The 24251-nt window shown below is 39.6% G+C and overlaps 2 protein-coding genes across 2 annotated transcripts; one reads left to right on the forward strand and one right to left on the reverse strand.

The window, feature by feature from the left end:
- Positions 1-1760: 1760 nt before the first annotated feature.
- Positions 1761-15793, forward strand: LOC145608240 (uncharacterized). Its single transcript, XM_081663850.1, has 7 exons — positions 1761-2378; positions 4085-4282; positions 5005-5277; positions 13082-13184; positions 13652-13770; positions 13865-14044; positions 15021-15793. Exons 1-7 carry the CDS (start codon positions 2085-2087, stop codon positions 15789-15791), a joined length of 1938 nt encoding a protein of 645 aa, XP_081519976.1. The 5' UTR covers positions 1761-2084; the 3' UTR covers positions 15792-15793.
- A 5105-nt stretch (positions 15794-20898) lies between these two features.
- LOC145608732 (uncharacterized) lies at positions 20899-24207 on the reverse strand. Its single transcript, XM_081664337.1, has 8 exons — positions 23842-24207; positions 23043-23173; positions 22500-22577; positions 22355-22399; positions 22199-22243; positions 22073-22124; positions 21444-21540; positions 20899-21344 (listed from the first exon to the last, which is right to left on the reverse strand). The coding sequence occupies exons 1-8, from the start codon at positions 24152-24154 to the stop codon at positions 21179-21181; spliced, it is 927 nt and encodes a 308-aa protein (XP_081520463.1). The 5' UTR covers positions 24155-24207; the 3' UTR covers positions 20899-21178.
- Positions 24208-24251: the final 44 nt, after the last annotated feature.

A 24251-nucleotide genomic window follows, 5' to 3' on the forward strand; every position in this document is an offset into this window, starting at 1 on the left:
CTAGCTTATTTCTAGAAAAATTAAACATTTTTTTTTAAGTAAAATACATGGAGGAGTTTAGGTAAGTCTTCTCACAAGACCGTGACCCAAGCTATCAAGGAGTAAAAAAAAGAAAATTTACTATCTAAAAAAAGGATCTATATCTTGATGAGTCGGAGTATAGTAGCCGAGAGAGGCAAGAAAAATTGAACATTTGGATTGGTAAAATAGAAGATATTTAGAAACATGTAGCATTTTGTGTCATGTCGTACATATACTCAAAAAATTGCCATCACTTCAATTGCATAAGTCACTCCGACCCATATGAATTTTGTATTCAATTGTTCTTATTTATACGAACTCCTCTTTTAATTAGCTCAATGTGGCCTTAATGAAACAACAGAGTGTGCATTATTATTATAGGGTGTTTTTATTCTATATATTAAGAAATCGAGTTGGAAATTATTGTGATATCCCAAAGATTTGATTTAGAGTTCAAAGTTATTTATTCCTAATATAGAGTACAGACTATAGAGTTGTGTTATACTAGTAAATTTTACAATGTGAAATGTTATTAAAACCTCGATGGTCGATGCAGCTAAGGGCTCGATGAAGTTTAAGGACAATGTTTTTTTCTCATCTTCTCTTTGTTTGGACTATATGTCTATTATAGTACTTAGATTCTTCACTACTTATCTAGGGGCCTAGATAAATTAGTCAAATTATTGTACTATTTGATTTTAAATATGTAATGTAGCCATGCATGTAGGATTATTCAAATCGCATGTCTATTTTTTTTTTGGTAGGCTAACTATTGTAACTAGTTAGTGTTACTATTCAATCACGAGTTTATGCTAAGTATTCAAATTAAAACGATATTTCTACCCGATTCACCTTTTGGGCTAATTCGGATTTGGGGACCAGTTCTGGGTGATTAAATTCCAGTCCCCTTTCAATGTTGTCACAAAAAAAAAAAAAAGTGATAAGTACGGGCCTGGGCCGCACCCGCAAACCAAGAGAGAGTCCACTTTACAAGTCCAAGGAGGTTTCATCCCAAAACCATATGGCAATAGGAGGAGTAGCCCCTTAACCTTATAAAGTGTTTAATTCTCTCTTCTTCAACTAATGTGGGACACTTACATGTGGTGACACTTGAGAGGTTTATTCTTTAACAAAAAGTTTAAATTAAGACAATGATCTATTTACCTAAATTTTACTCATCTTGTTTTATATTATCTCATCAATATTCTTATTAGTTATGAACTTATCTAGTGAGAACTCATTAAAATCTATATCATCTCATATGAACTCTAGAACTCATTTAAACTTATATTATCTCATCATATGAACGTATTAACCTTGCTTTGTCGTGTCTTATTTTATATTGCGGTTTTATTTTATTTTGTTAGACATTGTTATAATAAAAACGATAATTATCAATCCTTAACATAACCAACAATCTAACTTACCTAATTTAATTTACAAAAAAGAATTCAGATCGAGATAAAAAGTTATCAATCCAAAATCGATAATCAACCGAAATAAACCAAAGAATTAGCCAAATCCGAATTTACACATCCATGAATAAAGATCTACTCTATAATAGACAATGACTCAATAACTTATCAATTTACCATAATGATACAATTAATCATTACAAAACCCTTAATGATAATTTTATAATTTTCATACCAAATCCAAATCTTAATCCAAATCCAAAATATTTTATTACAAAAAATAAAATTCATACATCCTCTAATTTTTTTCATTGTCACAATATTTTGTCCTTATCCTTTCACAAATTCTCTCTCCTCTGTCTCCCAACTCCCTACACTCCCCTCAACTCCATTGCTCCCTCTCTTCTTCCTTCTCCCTTCCACCCCTGAAATTACTCTTTTACCCCTACTTTCTCACCTTCAAACCACCTATCTCAAGGGCATTATCGTCATTTCACTCCAACGCCGTCATCGCTTTACCAGTTTTCCCTCCATTACATACTCAACCTCAACTCTACCTTTTTCTTCAACTCATAAACCCTAATTTCTTTCTTTTTCCCCAAATTTTCTCGATTTCTGGGTTTTTTGATTGGGAAATTTTGATCGTAAATGGCGACGGCGGCGATGGCGACGGCCGCCGGAGCTTTTTTGGTAATATATGTGCTTTTGAATCGGAGGTTGTCGGCGAATTCTGATGAAAATGGTGATGATCGGAGTTGTAATGATGGTGAATCGCGATCGATTAGGCGGAAGATTTCTCGGCGGCCTGCGCAAGCTCCGGCGACTTGGTTTGAGACGATTTCTACTTTGTCGGAAACTTTAAGGTTTACATATTCGGAAACTTTGGGGAAGTGGCCTCTTGGTGATTTGGCTTTTGGGATCAATTATCTTATGCGTCGTCAGGTTTGTTGATTTTTCTCGAATTTCTGGTGATTTAGGTTGATTTTGATTCGATTAAGCTTTGATTTACTGTTGATTAGTTTAGGATTAATTTTGGTTTAGTGATTTTGATCGATTATTGTTGTTTGGTGTTTGAGAAAGTTTGTAATTTTAGCTTAAAGATTGGAAATTGTCAATTGCCAGGCAATCTGAATTATCCTGTATCAATTAACTTGCATGTCGTACCTTAGAGGCAAACTAATGATTTATTTTCAAAGTGCTGTGATCGCGATATCTGCAAGCTAGGGACTTTAATTCATATGTGTCTTATGTAGTGATAATTTAAGATAAGATGAATGATTCATAGGATTGGCGTTCGATGATCTTGAGTTATTAATCTAGGGATCTTATGAAGAGAAAGACCTGGTTTTTGGGAATTTGGTGAAAAGGGTAAGGTAGTGATGGTGCAGGGATAATGGGGTCAAATTGTAGGTTGTTGAATGGAAGATGAGAAAATGGAATGGAAGCTCGAGGTTAATTATCTTTGGGAATCTCAAAAAATTGTTTTCGAACTACTCACAAAAGGAGTTAAAAAACTTACACTTTTTCTGTAATTAGTTTAGATGCTTACAATAATCTTCAAATGGTGTATGGGTGATTAGTTTAGATGATTATAATAATCTTCATATATAGAGAATTGCTGGCAGGCATTGGAAAGGAATTGCGTAGGGAAAGAAGTGCTGTTTTCTCTGGTCCTTAAGTTGTATCACCGTGTATATAATTTGTTAATCAAAGCATTCTAACCTATCCTGTTGAGATGATCATGGAACCTTCTCTATGATGGGCTGAGTGATTTCAAAGAGATTAACTTTTTTCGAATATGTGTCTGATGATCAGTGACCCAATGGCTGTATGCCTGTAGACTGTGGAAACTCTGTATGTACACTAGATTAACATGGAATTAGCATATGCAATTGTCAATTAGTGTTCACTCCATAGGAGTAATCCATCAATTTATATCCTACCTTGAATAGCACCCTCCATGATTTCTCAGTTTAGGCCAGCCTTTCTGCTCCAACAGCTGGTCATTGTTCTACTTTTTTCAATTCTCTATGTTTCCACCATGTTACTCTACCTCTGGTACTAATTTCTGTTGATGAGTTAGTGGGTAATGGCTGAGTGTGTTAGTGATTATTGATGGGTGTGATGATATAACTGTACTTTATAAGAGTTTTTGACTTTTAGTTATAGCCTTATAGGAGTCAAGGTTTGCTAAATGGTGCAAAATGTTGATGTAATGGTTAAGTTGTGTCGGACATAGCTAAATGTGGGCCTTTTGTTGCTGTGCTGCTGCAGAAGTGGCACTTGTCTGTCATTAAAGATGATGAATTAGTGTACCTCATTCTGACTTATGCCTTCAACAGAGGTGTTGGAGGATTCACAAAAGATGCCTGCTTTGGTTTTCCTACTTAAGGAGATAAGCAGATAAAATTATAGGGTATATGTATGTTCACAAGGGAGTCTTCTCGAGTTCTTATAGCCATAGGGGTGTTGTATTATTTTCTCTTAGTCTCTGATTTCAGGTTTTATACTCCGGGTTGTCTCCCATCTTTGGGGTTAAGGCTTTGATTGTTGTTGTTTCCCCTGGCTTCCTATGGATTTATTGCGGTTATATGGTCTTTCTTTTTGTTAGTGTCGAGTTGCTTTGATTCTGAAACTGTGCTTTACAGGGAGATTTACAAGTTGCCGGTGTTTATGCTGGAGGTGATTGTATACAGCTCAAAGGTCCTGAAATTGTGGCTGAGTTAAAACATTTACTGAGGCTATTGACTCTCTGCATGCTTTTCTCCAAGAAGCCATTTCCTGTGTTTTTGGAGTCTGCTGGGTTCTCAGAAGCTGATGTTCTTCTTCAAAAGCCCAAAGCTGCTGTAAGTAAACAACTTCTGCATGTTTCTTTTTTTGGTGTTTTGGATTTTGGGCCATCGTTCTGGGGGCATTTTGTTCAGTTTTAACAGCATGTATCATTGTTGTATTTTCTCTTGGTTAAACTTCTTTGTTTGTTGTGTTAATGCATTTTACCACTGGGCCTAAGTTTTGTGTGAAACAGCACCACCCATATATAAAGCTTTACGTCTGCCCTTGAGTAACCCTATATTCTAGGTTAATGCTATATGTAGCCCTAAGGGCTATATATAAGCATTAAATATACTCTTGAAAATTGTATAAAATTAGGAATTCATGACAAAAACACTCGTAAATCAGTGTAATTAGTGTTTATATTTTCATGATTTCTTAACTTTTTACGATTTTCAAGTGTAAATTTAATGCTTATATATAGCCCTAAGGGATATGTATAGCATTTTCCTATATTCTATTCTAATTTTTTCCCCCTTGGAAGTTTATTCTAGTCTAATTTTTTCCCCCTTGGAAGTATAAAGCGTAAATTATATTCATATGCATGGAATTGATTGGTAGTTGTAATTCTCTTTTTTTTTTTTTTTTTTTTTGAAAGGGTTGTAATTCTCTTTTTAATCTATTTAATTTCTGTAATACAGCTTGGGCTTTTTGGGGAGATACTCTTTACTCACCTTTGCTGTTAAATTTTCTCTTATTCTGAAGAAGTTTGTGCTTGATGGTCCATTATTTGCAGCTTCTGAAGCCTGCTTTTACAATTATAAGTGATCATGGCAACAAATGTTTCCTTTTGTTGATTCGGGGTACTCACAGTATCAAAGATACGCTAACAGCAGCAACCGGTGCTGTAGTGCCTTTTCATCATTCTGTATTACATGATGGTGGGATAAGCAATTTAATTCTGGGATATGCTCATTGTGGGATGGTAGCTGCAGCTCGTTGGATAGCTAAGCTTAGCACTCCTTGCCTCATCAAAGCTCTAAATGATCATCCTGATTATAATATCAAGGTAAACAATGCATTTGGTGTCTTAATGGCTATATTTGTGTGTTATATATCGGATCTATACGTTCTACATGCCTTTGTACATTTGTGCATGTATATGTTTGTGCTATCTGAACTTGTTGTGGGTGCTATGATATATTTCTTTTGATTAAAAGTAATGAAACTCCTGGTTGCACTTACATCCTTAACTGATATAATAAAACTTGTGAAAACGGTCTTATTAGTTGTTTACAGAGTAGGTCTTTGCAAGGAATCAACATTTGAGGGAGGGGCACATTAGTCATAGCCTATTAGTAGTGTCTTGAGGAATAAGAAAGAGTTAGTTATGAGACTTTTTCTATAAATAGACCTCATTAGGAGGAGTAATCATCATGTTGAATATTGTTGTGGTTATGTCATTGGGAGAGAGTGAGCCTCTCGAAAGCTCATATTAGGAGAGAATCCACCTCTCAAAAGTGGAATTATCCTTCTATTAATGTAATTCGCCTATTATCAATATAGTCATCATTGCTCTTCCCTAATTTCTGCCATATTTAGAGCTGTAATCTGGTCAGAAACCATGCTAATTCCTAGCAAATGGTATCAGAGCGGTTCGGTCTCCGGTGACCTTGCTGGAAGTCTGGCGAACGTGCCTGTGAACAGTGAGTTCGCTGACATGTTCTCACAGCCAGAAATTGAGGCAAAAATTGATGAAATAACAGATCGATTGTGCCATAACATAGAGAAGATTTTTGAGGATGCAATTTCTCGAATCAAATTAGGGTCAGGAGTACTTCACGAAGACTTCGAGGAAGATGAACCTCAGGTCAGTGAGTCGGCCACCTCCGAGTTGTCTTGTGGTGAGGAGGAACTTCCATCACAGGAGGACAAGATGGTGGAGGAACTGAAAATTTTCAGATCTGACCGGTACCGCAATGGTGGAGAAGGCAGATTTGGAGATAAGCTCGACCGCTGATGACCTAACCGGTGGTTTTCGCAGTGGCGCGGGTGTGGAGAATGCAGGTGGAGGACTTGTGAGATCAGAAGCTTGTAATGGTAAGACAAGTAGATCTGGAAGTATTTTGAGTGTTTTCCCAAGAGGTTTTAGCAGAGGTAGAGAAGAATTTTCCGCCGGTAGATATGGTGGCTGGAAAAGTAGGGGTTTGGGAGGTGTTGCCGGCGAAAAACAGAGTTATGAATGTATTAGTCTCGCACGAAAATCGCCAAGAGGAATGTTCGATCGTGTTGGTGCTGGAGGAAACGGGTCTGGTGGTGGCCCTGGTTTTTATGCCGGCGAGACAGGTGGTGATGTAGGTTGTTGGATTATGTACGTTGTTTTGAGTAGTGGGGTGAGGAATGGTGATTTCTCTAGCGGGTTTTCCGGCGGTGGTGTTCTGGCCAGAGGTGGCTTGGTCGGTAGTAGGCCCTTTGTGAGCGGCGGATTCGCTGGTGGAAAACTTCAAGGGTGGTTGCTTGGTGGTTTCCAGAAACCTTTAGAAAGAGAAGAGTATGGGAAAAGCTTGAGTGGATATTTTGTTGGCTTGGAGAGGAAGTCAAAAATGAAAAGTTCTAGTAAGGGTATTATAGTAATATACCTTGAAGATATTGGAAAATTTATCAACCAGCTCTCACGTGCTTCAGACAAAATAGATTGCCATAGTGGGTTTTTGAGAATGAATGGGCTTACTCATTTAAAGCCCAACCTATCATCTTTTGGAGTGACTTACAAATTAAACTCTTCCGATTTTGGGTTTGGTAAACTTAGGCCCATCCATCCAACATCATTTTTAAAACCCAAATTCATCACCCAAATTGTTCATTGCAATTTCCCCTACCCACAGCCAACAAATCCCAAGTCCACGAAGACCAACTCTACCCAAAATTCAATACTATGCTCTCCTAACATGCTGATAAAGTATTCAGATTTTTCTGCCATAGGAGGTTCACAAGAGGGAGCACGAATTTTCAACAATGATCAGGAATTCTTAGTGCAGTTTTCTCTCGCCTTTGTCTTATTTGAGAGCTGGGTCAGAGGTCGGGAATCCAGTTTCGATTATAAACCACCTTGAGGACAAGGTGAATGTTTGGGCGGCGGGTATTGCAAGGAATCTGCTAGGAATTGGGTCAGAAAATCAGAACAATCAAGCAAAAAAAAGAATTATGTAAGCCGAACCGATAGATTGTATTGCAAGTCAGAGAAACTACAATACAACTCCTTCCTTTTGAGAGGAAAGGATGCTCTCCCAAGGAAAATATTCCCACAATGATTTTCTAGATACATTCCCCCTCCACAAACTCACCTTAAATAGCTAGAAATAACTAACAATCAGAAATAACAAACTCCTCACACAAAACAATGACTAACAAACTATCTAATAAAATGACAGATTTGCCCTTCCTGTAACCAACTTCAACTTCAGAATACCAGCTCACATTCTCTGCTTATTCTTCTTCCTTGCATAAGTAAAACGCACCATAGGTTTAGGCTGATCTCTTGCAATACCCCCTGCCCAAAAAAGCACCTTGTCCTCAAGGTGAAACTGAGGAAAACGAGCAGCTATTTCATCATGGTCCTCCCAAGTAGTCTCAAAGTCCTGTAAACCCTTCCACTTAATCAACACCTCAGTAGCAGCCTGAGAATTGCGTACCCCAAGCACAGCCTCTGGTTCCACCTCTAACACCAAATCAGCAGAGAGTTGGGCAGGCAAGACAGTAGGCAGTTGTCCTGGTCCCAAGGCCTTCTTTAATTGAGAGATATGGAAAACAGGATGAATTCTTGCTGTATCAGGAAGCTGCAAACGATATGCCACCTTACCCACACGTTCCAGCACCTCATAAGGACCATAAAAACGTGGAGAGAGTTTGTCAGACTGTCTCTTAGCCATAGTGAGCTGCCTGTAAGGCTGTAGCCGAAGATAGACTAAGTCTCCCACTTGGAACTCACCATCTCTCCGAGACTTATTCTCATAATGCTTCATATAGGATTGAGCTTGCACCAGGTGGTATTTCAAGTCATCCAATATCGCATCTCTCTCCAAGAGTAAGTCTTCCAAGGCACACAGTGAAGTACTACCTGAAGAAAATCTAACCAAGTGAGGGGGGTCTCTCCCATAGAGAGCCTTGAAGGGAGTGCAGTGAGTGGCTGTATGAAAAGCCGTGTTATACCAATACTCTGCCCAATGTAACCAACTCGCCCAACTAGATGGCTTCCCATTAACAAAACAACGCAAGTAGGACTCAATCCCCTTGTTAACCACTTCGGTCTGCCCATCAGATTGTGGGTGATAAGCTGTACTTCTTCGAAGACTCGTGCCCTGTAGTCTGAATATTTCTTTCCAAAATAAACTGAGGAAAATTTTGTCTCGATCTGACACTATAGAAGATGGCATTCCATGTAACCTCACCACCTCCTTAACAAAAATTTGAGCAACTGATTGAGCATTAAAAGGATGCTTGAGAAGAATGAAATGACCATACTTGGTCAGTCTGTCAACAACCACCAGGATCGTGTTCCACCCCAAGGATTTTGGAAGACCTTCCACAAAATCCATGGAAACATCTTCCCAAACTTGCTCGGGAATAGGAAGAGGCTGTAAAAACCCCAAGGGAGATAGAGTAGAGACCTTGCTTTGCTGACATATGTGACATTGCTGAACATATGTGGTCACATCCTTGCGCATTCCCACCCAATACCACTCACCCGCAAGCCGTTGATAAGTCTTAAAGTCCCCAGCATGTCCCCCAATTGGTGAGTCATGGTACTCTTTCAGCAACCTAGAGGTGAGTTCACTTTGCTTGGGAATAACCACCCTGCTCTTGTACATCAACACCCCATTTTCGAGTGTATACCCCTTAGGAACTACCTCCCCAGCTTGTATTTGAGCCATGAGCTGCTGAATGGTCTTGTCTTGCTTAATAAAAGAGTGAACATATTGCCATTGAACCCCACAAGAAGTGACCAAAGCACCACACTCTAGCAGAACCCCATGCTGCCTAGATAATGCATCAGCCACTTTATTAGTGGCCCCTGGCTTGTAATGGATGTCAATTGTATACCCCAAGAGCTTGCTTACCCATTTTTGGTAAGCTTGGCCCACCTCTTTCTGTTCAAGCAAATACTTGAGGCTACGTTGGTCTGTCCTTACCACAAATTGCCTACCTAGCAGGTAGTGCCTCCATTTCTCTACTGCAAACACAATGGCCATGAGTTCTTTTTCGTATATGGGCTTTGTCCTAGCTCTCAAACCCAAAATTTTGCTGAAAAAGGCAATGGGGTGGTTGGCTTGGAGAAGAACAGCACCTAATCCATGCCCTGAAGCATCAGTTTCCACTATGAAAGGCAATGAAAAATTTGGAGCAGCTAGGATAGGGGCTGTCACCATGGCTGCCTTGAGGGCTTCAAAGGCAGAGGTTGCTTGTTCTGACCATCCAAAGCAGTCTTTGCGCAACTGATCAGTCAAGGGTTGAGCAATCATCGCATACCCTTTTATAAACTTCCTGTAGTACCCTGTAAGCCCAAGAAAACCTCTCAATTCCTTAATGGTGGTAGGAACAGGCCATTCCACCATAGCTTGCACCTTAGAAGCATCCACCTCAACCCCATTTGCTGAAATTACATGCCCCAAATAAGCTACCCGAGTCCTTCCCACTTCACATTTTTTAAAGTTTGCATACAATTGGTGAGCAGCCAATGTTTCCAAAACCTTTCTGAGATGGAGTTGATGAGTTTCCTCGTTTGGACTATAGACCAAGATATCATCGAAAAATACCAGGACAAACTTCCTCAAAAAAGGGCGAAATACTTCGTTCATAAGTGACTGGAAAGTTGCAGGGGCGTTTGTGAGTCCAAACGGCATTACGAGAAATTCGTAATGACCCTCGTGGGTACGAAAGGCTGTCTTAGGCACATCCTCATTTCGGACTCTAATCTGGTGATACCCAGATTTCAAGTCAAGTTTGGTGAAAATTGTGGAACCACACAGCTCATCCAATAATTCATCAATCATGGGTATGGGAAATTTATCAGGTACAGTGTCCTTATTTAAGGCTCTGTAATCCACACAAAAACGCCAACTACCATCCTTCTTCTTAACCAACAGGACAGGACTAGAATAAGCACTAGTGGAAGTTTGTATTATACCTGCTCGAAGCATATCAGTCACTAGCTTCTCAATTTCGTCTTTCTGAGACTGGGGATAACGATACGGGCGCACACTAATTGGATTTGCTCCATGTTTCAGGGTAATGGCATGCTCAATGGTTCTTCTAGGTGGTAATCCCTCAGGCATGTGAAAAACTTGCTGGAACTCATGAATTAATTGCTGGAAATTGTCAGGAATAGAGGGCTGCACCTCCTCTACACTCTCCAATTGGTTACATTCCACTATAAACCCATGTCCTTCCTTCTGCAATGATTTGAACATGGCCTTTAATGAGATGCACGTTCTGCCCAGTTGAGAATCACCTCTCAACGTGACAGAGTCTCCTCCTAGCTGAAATTTAAGCGCCTGATTCTTCCAATTAGCCATGGTAGTACCCAATTTTTCCAACCATTGGATTCCCAGAATTAAATCTGAGTTTCCTAAGGGCAACACCAAGAAATCTTCGACAATGGTGATGCCTTGAACCTCCAGCACCACACCACGACACACTCCATTCCCTTGCACCGTGTCCCCTGTTCCCAAAGTCACCCCAAAACTAGCCGCCTCAGTCACCGGTAACTGGAGATGCTCGGCCGCGACGGAAGAAATAAAGTTGTGTGTCGCGCCGGGATCCACCATTACCACCACTTTATCCTCCTTGATCGAACCTAGCATTCGCATCGTCATAGGACTCGTAAGTCCCATTACGGAGCACAAGGCTACTTTGGGGTTGGTTGCGGGTTCAACTTCGGGTTGAATCGAGTCAGAGATCTGGGTTTCAGCTGCGGACAACTCACCGGAATCCTCCCACTCCGTCTCCTCGTCATCCACCATTAACAACACGCTCAACTCACGGCGGCGGCAACGGTGGTTGATATTCCACTTCTCATCGCACCTGAAACACAGCCCTTGCTCCCTCTTTTGCTGAAGCTCCCTCTCCGACAACCTCCTTATTTCGCCGGTGGATTTGTGGTGGGTGGTCGCGTGTTTGGGTGGGTATGTGTTTGAGTTTGGGTGGTTTGTGTTTTGGTTTGGATGATTTTGATTCTGGAAGGAAAGGTTAGGTCGTGGGGTAGGATTGGGTAGGCGCCACGTGGTTGGGTTGGTAGTAGGCTTGGGTCGTGGGCTGAGTTTTAACTTCTCCTCGACCCGTAAAGCCAGATCCATAGCCCGATCCAGCGTAATCGGGTCTAGCAAGCGGACCTCGACCCGGATCTCTTCACTTAGGCCATTAATAAATTGCCCTTTAGCAATTTCTTCTGGAACTCCCTCAATCGGAGCTAACAGCTCGATAAATCGACGCCGATATTCAGCCACTGATCCTATCTGTCGGTGCGCCAACCACTGCTCATGGAGAGAGCCCGTCGCGGTGGTTCTGAAACGGCGGAGGATCAGTTGCTTAATAGCATCCCAGGTCAGCAAAGGGCGGCGACGATGCTCCCATTGGTACCACAGCAGCGCGTCACCATCAAGCGCCACCACCGCCGCTTCCACCTTATCTTCTTCCGTCAACCGATAAAAGTGGAAAAATCGCTCCGCCCTGAGGATCCACCCATCGGGGTTTGATCCGTCAAACGGAGGTAAGTCAAGTTTCCTCAACCTCCAATTCACTCCACCACCTTGAGCGCCACCGCCTCCTTCTCCATTCTCAAGGTGTTGCATAGAGAATGGGTTATCCCAGGAGCCTCCATTTAGAGGCCCTGATTCCGGCCTAGCAGAGGTGCGAACCTCAGCTCGAATGGTGTTGATGTCAGTTTTGAGAGCCGCCAGAGCAGCAGCAATCTCCTGAGCCACCTTCGTCGGCATCTCAGCAAGCTCCTGTTCCATCAAGTCCATGCGTTGCGCGTTGGTTAGACGTGCCATTGCCGCTCCGATCGTCCCTGCTCTGATACCAATTTGCTAGGAATTGGGTCAGAAAATCAGAACAATCAAGCAAAAAAAAGAATTATGTAAGCCGAACCGATAGATTGTATTGCAAGTCAGAGAAACTACAATACAACTCCTTCCTTTTGAGAGGAAAGGATGCTCTCCCAAGGAAAATATTCCCACAATGATTTTCTAGATACATTCCCCCTCCACAAACTCACCTTAAATAGCTAGAAATAACTAACAATCAGAAATAACAAACTCCTCACACAAAACAATGACTAACAAACTATCTAATAAAATGACAGATTTGCCCTTCCTGTAACCAACTTCAACTTCAGAATACCAGCTCACATTCTCTGCTTATTCTTCTTCCTTGCATAAGTAAAACGCACCATAGGTTTAGGCTGATCTCTTGCAGAATCAACATTTGAGGGAGGGGCACATTAGTCATAGCCTATTAGTAGTGTCTTGAGGAATAAGAAAGAGTTAGTTATGAGACTTTTTCTATAAATAGACCTCATTAGGAGGAGTAATCATCATGTTGAATATTGTTGTGGTTATGTCATTGGGAGAGAGTGAGCCTCTCGAAAGCTCATATTAGGAGAGAATCCACCTCTCAAAAGTGGAATTATCCTTCTATTAATGTAATTCGCCTATTATCAATATAGTCATCATTGCTCTTCCCTAATTTCTGCCATATTTAGAGCTGTAATCTGGTCAGAAACCATGCTAATTCCTAGCAGTCTTATTAGTTGTTTACAGAGTATATGTTGTGATTGATGTTTCTAAAGGGTTGAGTGGCTCCCTTTTGTATTCCAGGTTGTCGGTCATTCCCTTGGTGGTGGAACTGCTGCTTTGTTGACGTATATTTTCCGAGAACAAAAAGAGTTTTCCTCTAGTACCTGTGTATCATTTGCCCCAGGTACTTATCCTACTTCTATTTTGAGTGCCATAAAATGTATCATGTGAGATTTTCCCCCTTTTCAAGTTATCCTTTATGCTGAGTGCTTGTTTTTATCTAATAAAGCATAATAAATGGCACAGAATGAAGAGTTTCAAAAAATATATACTATCTCTATTTATCTGGAGGTATCCTCTGTCCTCTAATCTTAAGCCTCATCTGATTATGGGGTTGTTTTTAAGTAATCAAGTTCAAATCCCATAACTATCCTTCACAGTTTAAAATTCTCAGTTTTCAACCATAATCATACAAGTCTTAAACTCCTGCTTAATGGCATCATTAACCCGGTAAATGGGAATGCTTAGTTTAAAAGTGGTCTACTTTTTTGGGGTTGGCTTAGATCAAAGTGTGCTCTTTTTTTACAAGGGACGGAGGGAGTATATTGTCAAATTCATGTAGTTGCTTAACAGTTGAGTCCATTCTTGCAGCTGCATGTATGACGTGGGAATTGGCAGAATCAGGCAAGCATTTCATTTCTACAGTCATCAATGGTGCTGATTTAGTGCCGACATTTTCAACTACATCTGTTGATGCTCTTCGTTCTGAGGTGCTGGAATCTCTTCATGCTTGTTTCCGTACTTCATTATATGTCTATATTGCTTCCTGTATCAACATGGCTCAAACTATTGACTTGTGAGCAGGTCACTGCATCATCTTGGTTAAATGATTTACGTGATCAAGTTGAGAGAACAAGAGTCCTGAATGTTGTCTACCGTTCTGCTTCAGCCATTGGATCTCGTACACAATATATAGCCACCACTGCTAAGGCTAGGGTTGCTGGTGCTGGTGCTCTTTTTCGTCCTGTCTCCAGTGGCACTCAGGTAATTATTGGATTGGTTGAATTTATGAAGAAGTCAGTGTATGTCATGGGGGCTAATAGAGCTTCATATTCGTGATTAAAAAAGGAAAACAGATTAATTTTTCATTTGCTATCCTAGTCATTTCAACTATAGACACTCCACTTGGTAGCATAGGAAGATAAAAAGGTTTGACCCGTGTACACATATTTCTTTTCTGTCGTCACTGCTTACTTATTTGGTTCTTGATCCTAAGTATTTGTTTGGTATTGTGAAACCCTTTAGAGCATGTTGTTTGATAGTACCTATTGGGTGCCTAATGCAACATTGGGGGAGGAGGAGGAGGAGGAGGGGGGGGGGGGGGGGTAGAGTGCTCTGATGCGGCTGTCTTCCATAACCAAATTTTACAAGATGGTCTCGCCAATGCAGACAAAAGTAATCTGAATCTGCTGTAGCAATTCACTGACCTAAAAGCAATCCATTTGCTAGTGTCAATTAAAGTTCCATAGCATCTTTCTGTTCAGTTCTGCCAAAAGTCTGGACCTAATGCTCGTATTTGAATTGCACAAACATTTGCAAATTGCAATTTTGGTAGTTGCAAATATTTGCTATCCTGTCAAGGTGTCTGACTTTTTGATCCTAGTGGTTCAAATTTCAGTGGCTCATTAATCCTCTTTCTTGCTCTGTGTGAAAGTATGAAGTAGCAAACAATCAATTTTGGAAAAAAAAAAATTAATTGTTTAAGTAGATTGTGTGGTTGTTTATAACTTTATTTCCCAACCCCCTGTCCCACTCAGGGTGCGAGCTTCTTTAGAGGCATTGGAGGGTGATGGGGATGCACAAAATATCTATCAAATAGTGGGTTTTATAAGTGAGATTTGCAGGATATGGGTGATTGACTGAAAGGTCACCAAAAGTATTAGCTATTGAGTAATAAATTGTGGTTGTAGATTTCAGAAATAAAGTAGGCTATAGCTTATTCATCATTATGTATGTGTAGGTTGTGATGAGGCGTGCTCAGGATGTTGCACAAGCCGTTGTCCGTACCCGTCCAACCTTGTCTTCTTGGTCCTGCATGGGGGCACGCCGTCGGAATGTGGGCCAGTCAATAAACCTGAAAGAGGAGGATATGGCTGAGGCCTCATTGATTACTACCACCAGTACATCAGAAGTTCTAGTGACAGAAGTTGCTTCTAGAGACACTGAAATGCATGATGGTGATTACAACTTTTCAAGTGAAGGTTCAGGACACGAAATTGACACAGAGGAAGAGGAGGAGCAACTTCTGGCAGCAGATAAAGATTTAACCACATCAACAATGGAGGCTGTGACTGAAGGTGAGCTGTGGTACCAGCTACAGAAGGAGCTTAAGAAACAAGAGGAAGCTCAGGCTCAAGCTCAAGCACAGGAGGAAGAAGCTGCCACCGTTAAAGAAATTACTGAAGAGGCACATATGTTAGCTGATGCTGTGGAGAATAAGCAACAGATTTCCACTACAGACATCCAAGAGAATCATCAGTTTTACCCACCAGGACGAATCATGCATATGGTATGTGCTCGTTTTTCCAATGATGCTAGTTCAGGTGACAACGATGCCGCCGAGGAACATGTGGGTATTTACGAGACACCTAGACATTTGTATAGTAAAATTAGATTAACAAAAATGATGATTAATGATCATTATATGCCAATGTACAAGAAAACGATGGAACAGCTTATTAATGAACTTGAAAATGATGAAACACTCTCAAGTGATACAAAAGAATATTAAATCAATACCATATATTGCTTATACATCTTGGAAATCTCCTAGGTTTAACCCTTTTTCGTTTGATGTATCATTCAAGCTATTAGTATTGATATAGCTGTTTTGTTAAAACGTCCCAAGTTTAACACTAAAAACGAAACATGTATAACTAAGGTGCATCCTGACATCAACTACCAATGACCAGTAACCCTTGCTCTATATCTAATAACCTCTAAATGAGATAGGTCTTTGCAATAATAACTCTTAACCTTCCCATTTTGTAATTGTTGTTATCACACAATTTCTTGTGCAGTCACTTTAATTTTGCTTACTATAAAAAACCTAAAGCTACGATTTAGGACGTGTCGGGACCCGGTGTCGGAATTTCATGTAACATTACGGGATGCATCCCGGGGGATGCATCCCGGGGTCAGATAATATTGATTCGACCCATATATGACCATTATTCAGCTACGTACATGCCACGTGAATGCTTATAGCCAATACAAGAGGTGTGTACGAAAACGAGTAAATTGACTGTTTTAAGGCAAATTGGATGGTTCCACCCACCCAATTGGACTCCCGGAGGGTATTAGGGACCATGGTAAACATCTCGGTAATTTTTATTTCCTGGCGGACAAAGGTCAAAAAAATACCAAAATAAAAGGCTATTATCCAGGCTTTTTGAGGAATTTTTTTTGTTACGGGGCCCGGTGGCGAAAAGTTTTGAGACCCTAGGAGATACATCTTAAGGTCATATAATGACGTTTGAACCATATATGACCATTATATGCTGTAAAAAATGTCTTAAGAAGGCTTCAATTCACGAAATTAGTGAAAGTTTGGAACGGGTAAATTGACAGTTTTAAGGAAAATTGGATGGTTCCACCCACCCAATTGGACTCCCGGAGGGTATTAGGGACCATGGTAAACATCTCCGTAATTTTTATTTCCGGGCGGAAAAAGGTCAAAAAATTCCAAAATTAAAGGCTTTTATCCATGCTTTTTGAGGAATTTTTGATGTTACGGGCCCGGTGGCGAAAAGTCTTGAGACCCTAGGGGTTACATCTTAAGGTTATATAATGCCGTTTGAAACCATATATGACCATTATTAGTTGTCATAAATGTCCGTGGTAGGCTTTAGTTCACGAAATCGGTGCAAGTTTGGAACAGGTAACTTGACCGTTTTAAGGCAAATTGGATGGTTCCATCCACCCAATTGGACTCCCGGAAGGTATTAGGGGCCATGATAAACATCTCGGCAATTTTTATTTTCGGATGAAAAAAGGTCAAAAAATTCCAACATTAAAGGCTATTATCCACGCTTTTTGAGGAATTTTTGATATTACGGGGCCCGGTGGCGAAAAATCTTGAGACCTTAGGGGATACATCTTAGGGTCATATAATGATGTTTGGAACCATATATGACCATTATATGCTGTTAAAAATGTCCGTGGTAGGCTTCAATTCACGAAATTAGTGAAAGTTTGGAACGGGTAAATTGACCGTTTTACGAAAAATTGGATGGTTTCACCCACCCAATTGTACTCTTGGATGGTATTAGGGACCATGGTAAACATCTCTGGAACTTTTATTTCCGCACGAAAAAAGGTCAAAAAATTCCAAAATTAAAGGCTATTATCCACGCTTTTTGAGGAATTTTTGACGTTACGGGCCCGGTGGCGAAAAGTCTTGAGACCCTAGGGGATACATCTTAGGGTCATATAATGACGTTTGGAACTATAAATGAGCATTATATGCTGTTAAAAATTGTCCGTAGTAGGATTCAGTTCACGAAGTCGGTGCAAATTCTGAACGGGTAAATTGACCGTTTTAAGGCAAATTGGATAGTTCCACCAACCCAATTGGACCCCCGGAGGGTATTTGGGGTCATGGTAAAAATCTCGGCAATTTTTATTTCCGGGCGAAAAAGGTCAAAAAATTTCAAAATTGAAGGCTATTATCCACGCTTTTTGAGGAATTTTTGATGTTACGGGGCCCGGTGGCGAAAAGTCTTGAGACCTTAGGGGATACATCTTAGGGTCATATAATGACGTTTGGAACCATAAATGACCATTGTATTCTGTCAAAAATGTCCGTGGTAGGCTTCAGTTCACGAAATCGGTGCAAATTTTGAACGAGTAAATTGACAGTTTTAAGGCAAATTGGATGGTTCAACCCACCCAATTGGACACCTGGAGGGTATTAGGGACCATGGTAAACATTTCGGCAATTTTTATTTCTGGGCGAAAAAGGTCAAAAAATTCCAAAATTAAAGGCTATTATCCACGCTTTTTGAGGAATTTTTGACGTTACGGGCCCGGTGGCGAAAAGTCTTGAGACCCTAGGGGATACATCTTAGGGTCATATAATGACGTTTGGAACTATAAATGAGCATTATATGCTGTTAAAAATTGTCCGTAGTAGGATTCAGTTCACGAAGTCGGTGCAAATTCTGAACGGGTAAATTGACCGTTTTAAGGCAAATTGGATGGTTCCACCAACCCAATTGGACCCCCGGAGGGTATTTGGGGTCATAGTAAAAATCTCGGCAATTTTTATTTCCGGGCGGAAAAAGGTCAAAAAATTTCAAAATTGAAGGCTATTATCCACGCTTTTTGAGTAATTTTTGATGTTACGGGCCCAGTGGTGAAAAGTCTTGAGACCTTAGGGGATACATCTTAGGGTCATATAATGACGTTTGGAACCATATATGATGTCAAAAATGTCCGTGGTAGGCTTCAATTCATGAAATAGTTAGAAGTTTGGAACTGATAAATTGACCGTTTAAGGTAAATTGGATGGTTCCACCCACCCAATTGGACTCCCGGTGGGTATCAGGGACCATGGTAAACATCTCGGCAATTTTTATTTCCGGGCGAAAAAAGGTCAAAAAATTCCAAAATTAAAGGCTATTATCCACGCTTTTTGAGGATTTTTTGATGTTACGGGCCCGGTGGCGAAAAGTCTTGAGACCCTAGGGGATACATCGTAGAGTCATATAATGACGTTTGGAACTATAAATGACCATTATATGCTGTAAAAAATTGTCCTTGGTAGGATTCAGTTCACGAAGTTGGTGCAAATTTTGAACGGGTAAATTGACCGTTTTAAGGCAAATTGGATGGTTCCACCAACCCAATTGGACTCCCGGAGGGTATTTGGGGCCATGGTAAAAATCTCGGCAATTTTTATTTCCGGGCGGAAAAAGGTCAAAAAATTTCAAAATTGAAGGCTATTATCCACGCTTTTTGAGGAATTTTTGATGTTACGGGGCCCGGTGGCGAAAAGTCTTGAGACCTTAGGGGATACATCTTAGGGTCATATAATGACGTTTGGAACCATAAATGACCATTATATGCTGTAAAAAAATGTCCGTGGTAGGATTCAGTTCACGAAATCGGTGCAAATTTTGAATGGGTAAATTGACCGGTTTAAGGCAAATTGGATGGTTCCACCCACCCAATTGGACTCTTGGAGGGTATTAGGGACCATGGTAAACATCTTGGCAATTTTTATTTTCGGGCGGAAAATGGTCCAAAAATTCCAAAATTGAAGGCTATTATCCACGCTTTTTGAGGAATTTTTGATGTTACGAGGACCGTTGACAAAAATCTTGAGACCCTAGGGATTACATCTTAGGGTAATATAATTAAGTTTGGAACCATATATGACCATTATATGCTGTCAAAAATGTTTGTAGTAGGCTTCATTTACCGAAATCGGTGTAAGTTTGGAACGGGTAAATTGACAATTTTGAGGAAAATTGGATGGTTCCACCCACACAATTGGACTCCAGAGGGTATTAGGGAGCGTGGTAAACATCTCGGAAATTTTTATTTCCAGGCGGAAAAAGGTCAAAATATTCCAAAGTTGAAGGCTATTTGTCCACGCTTTTTGAGGAATTTTTGATGTTACGGGGCCCGGTGGCGAAAAGTCTTGAGACCTTAGGGGATACATCTTAGGGTCATATAATGACGTTTGGAACCATAAATGACCATTATATGCTGTAAAAAAATGTCCGTGGTAGGATTCAGTTCACGAAATCGGTGCAAATTTTGAATGGGTAAATTGACCGGTTTAGGTAAATTGGATGGTTCCACCCACCCAATTGGACTCTTGGAGGGCATTAGGGACCATGGTAAACGATATAAATGTCCATAAACTACCAAGAATTTATGGACCCACCATGGTAAACACTCGATCATATGCTTAGAACGATGCAGACGCGACCTCGAATCTAGGAAGCCGATATTGTTCGTCTTGCCTTCAACTAAACGTCCCACCGTATATGTTATTAAAAAAAAAAAAGAAAAAAAACCTCCCGCCGTTGACGTTGTACTTTATGTTAGTTTACGTAATGACTTTTTGTTGTTGCAGGACTCGTAGTTCGGGGAATCACTCGGCGAAGCAGTGGTACACCGCGACAAATATTCGTTGATGGAGAACCTATGTGAGTTTTGGGATTCCGGCTTTTGTTACCGTCGGGAAACCTTGGTGAACTAATGGAACGCCGTTTGTTGCCTTATTTTGGTCGTCTACATAGGGTATCCGCGAAACGATGGGGAAGTAGTGTTTAGGGTGGCTTGATGCTTACTATAATCAAATACAAGCGAGGACGATTAGTATTATTGATTAGTCCAATTCTTGACATTTTGTGGCATGAAATCATTGTAGTAGCGAGTCTTGCCTGAGTTAACGATTAAAATTGTTGTTTTCTCGTTTTACGTTGCTAGTTGAGGGATTCCGACGAATTCTTGCAGTCATATTTGTGGTTGTGGGTTGTACGCTCTTCTTGACATAGTGTTAATTATAGAACACGTGTGAGTAGTGATCAATTTTTTGGTTGGTGGGCTCCATGCATATTAGTGCCACGATAAATTGAAGAGCTGATCTAAATCAGCTAGCTTCATCAACTGGCTCAACTGAATCAGTAAAGACACCACCAATTTTGCGATTGCTCCCATGGCATCACTTCAAAATGACGGAAAGTCTCCCTGAGCACCAGTTTGAAGACACCAGCACCAGGTACATAGCAAAACAGACTAAATGATTCATTTAAGGAATTGATCACAGAACTTAGTTCCTGCAGAAGTGGAGTTGGGAATTGGGGAAATCAGAATCCACCATCTTCCAGTAGAATCATATATGCTCACAATTACCTTTTTCGACCTGAAAGTTTTACTGTGCTTATACAACACTTCATCCCTATATAGACCACATCCATGCCATATGACATATTAAGCGTTAAATGTGGTTAAATGCCTAACAAGGCTAACAGTATGTTCTATCTACAAGAAATAAGTTTTACACTGTTACACTGCTCAGATTTTGCAAGTTCCCAAACCTAAAGTTAAGGATTTTAGTTAACTACAGTTTTAATGCTATTGGGTTGTATTATCCTTATCAGCTCAACCACCATAACGAGTCTTCAGGGATTCTGGAGGCTCCTCTTCCATTATACCTGCACCTGCTGTTGCCAGGTACTGACGAATGGTTGTCTGACGATCAGCAAGATAGGTATGATCTAAGAAATTGTTGTAGGCTGCATCTCCAAGATTCTTTGCTGCTAAAACACTGCATAAATACATCATCAGATTACGGGATGGTCTTAACAATTTAAAGAGGCAACATCATGACATCTTCAAGCCAGATATAGGATACCTAAAACCTTACCAATGGCGCAGATAAGTTCGACAAGGAAAAACATCATCCCTCCATATTTTATCTATGTTATACTGTCCATAATGCTTATGGTATACTTCTTTACTTCCTGCACTTGTACTTGACAGAGTGAGTTATATAGTTTAAATGAGATGAATCTCAATGTTTCTGATACTGTATATTCAATACGGAGTACAAATTTTAGAATGCTATTCTGAAATGACAATCACCATAATGTTTCTTGTCACTGGATCTGAAAATAAATTTGTTCTAGAAGAAGCAATATTCAGATTGAAAATCTAAGATAAAAGCTGTGAAAATCTTAGTTAAGTTTCAGCTGGGGTTTGAGATTTGGGGGGTGGATGGGGTGGGGTGTGTGACTCAGACTCAACATGATTGATTATGATACTTATTACACGTATAATGTCATCAAAACATAAACTGTAAATAAGCAGTTAATTTGGAAATTGGCAGTTTTGTTATGAACTAGAAAACTGAAAACCAAACTCCAGACATTTTAGCCTTTTAGGTATAAGTGAGATGTGTGTATCAGTCAATAAGGATTGTAGAGGGAAAGAAGAACTTGCATGTCACAAAATAGAATTCAGAACTATGGACTAACAGATACAGAGGAATATTACCTTTACATCTTACATTGAAAAATTCCTCATCACTGTACCGAGTACAGAGAACCTACAAATTTCCCACAAGAATAAGTTTCAATCAATCTTTGATTCGTGAACTGAAGATCAAAGATTCGAACATACCGCTGGATACTCAAAAGGCTTCCCTTCTATTGTTTCTGGCAGAACCTGCAATAATGACACACGGTGTTGTATAATCAGATATAAGCATGATCTGGAGCTAAATTATCAGATATAAGAGAAAACAATCATACTAAATGACTTAGGCTCTCAACTTACAGCTAAAAATCGGAACTCAAGCTCCCTTTCCATAAAATAAGGTACCTGAACTCATCAAATTGACGAACTAAGTAACTGCCATGTGGTTAGATGAAAATGTATTGGAGAATATCCACAAAAGAGAGGCGTTGATTATCCTACGTACCTCTGACTTTTGAATTTCGAACACAGTAACTATGAGCTCCTCTCCTTCACAAGGCTCCACACTTAAACTTGAGATCTCCTGATATGTTTATAACCAATCTGTTAGCATATTGCGCAAGAAAGTTACGAGAACAAAAATTTTAAGCCAAACTGAACATGAGCCTATCAGGAAGAAAAAAATGTCTTGTTCAGGAAAATAGGAGGTAAGTTGGACTAAAGTTAGCATCACCACCAGAACTAACATAGCCATTTTTAAGCACAACCCTTGATAGTTTCAATGAAAATTTCCTTAGGTATTTGCAATGAATCTAAATTTCTAAGTACAGTTTCATTGGATGAACCATCTATCTAAGTAAATCAGCAGCAAAAAAGAAATCAGAAGTATGAATGGGTTGAATGATACCTAGAAGGAGAAGAATAGCAGATTATACATTGGTTAGGTTCAGAGTATAATCTCAAAATCGGCAAAAAATGACAAAATCAACTAAAACAATATGCAGTTGAAATTAGGAACAATGAAAAACGATGTAAAGATCGGAATGACCTTGGTCTCAGGCTTCGCAATGCCACGTTCGAAGAAGATAGGAGCCACATGAGCAAAAACCCTCCTAAAACCTTTCAACCGCGCTATCCTAAAGCTAGACAATTCTGGAAATGTACTTCTTGCACTCCTCTCTGCTCAAAACCAATACCATCATCATCACTCTCACAATCAAGGATTAAGCTTCAAATTTTGATTTAACAAGTTGAGATTATTTTAAACCGCAATATCAATAAATCATGGGCATCTTTTTGCTATACCAAATCACCAACATCATCCTATTGAACTTTGCTCTAAAGTAAGCCACAAATCAGCATTTAACTGGGTTAATAATTAAGTAATTCAAAAGTGATTAGGTGAAATAAATGAATTGGTCTAAAAAATGTTCTAAAAAAAAAATCCAACATTATGATTAACAATGATCATAAGCAATAAAATAAAATATGAACAACTTGACATGTTTACTTTCTACCAAGCCGCAATGATGTTAATATCCGATATTGATCAATCTCAGACGCATGAATAGTAAAATTGCTTATTGAAAACCATTAATTCAGTTACTTCTTCACCCACAATTCCACAAATCCACAATTAAGATACAATATTATCAAAATTTATTAGTATCAGATATAATTACAGGACTTCCAATTGACTAATATAATTACAGGACTTCCAATTGACTAACATAGGAAAATTCTGATACCCACCAAACAAAACCCAGGAAAAAAAAAAAAAAAAAAAAAAAAAAAAAAAAAAAAAAAAGAAGATAGAATTTTGGAGAATAATTGAAATGAAATTTTACCAGAAAGAAGAGACCCAAAACCGCAAATGGAGATATATCCAAAAGGAGAGGAAATCGCATAGAAATCTGACATAACATCAAGCTGAAAAGGCTTAAATTGATCAGCTGAAATTGATGATGATAATGATGAAGCAGCCATAATCGCCTGATTTCGATTGAAATTAGTGCTAACAAGAAGGTGGGTGAATGGATTATTAGTTGTATTAGTGCTAATGATGGATTTAGGAGTTGGGATTAAGATTGATTTTGAAGGGATTTGAGGAATTAATTGAATTTGAGAATTGAGAGTGAGGAATGATGAGGATACTGTCATTTTCTACTAACGTATTTCTTTTGAGTCACCACTCTTTAACTCTTGTTCTAAGTTTTAACGCATCAAATTCTAAGGTCAGATTCTTTTTTCCTTCCCT

This window comes from Chenopodium album, chromosome 23 (assembly GCF_948465745.1).
Source record: "Chenopodium album chromosome 23, dcCheAlbu1.1, whole genome shotgun sequence".
Classification (NCBI taxonomy): domain Eukaryota; kingdom Viridiplantae; phylum Streptophyta; class Magnoliopsida; order Caryophyllales; family Amaranthaceae; genus Chenopodium; species Chenopodium album.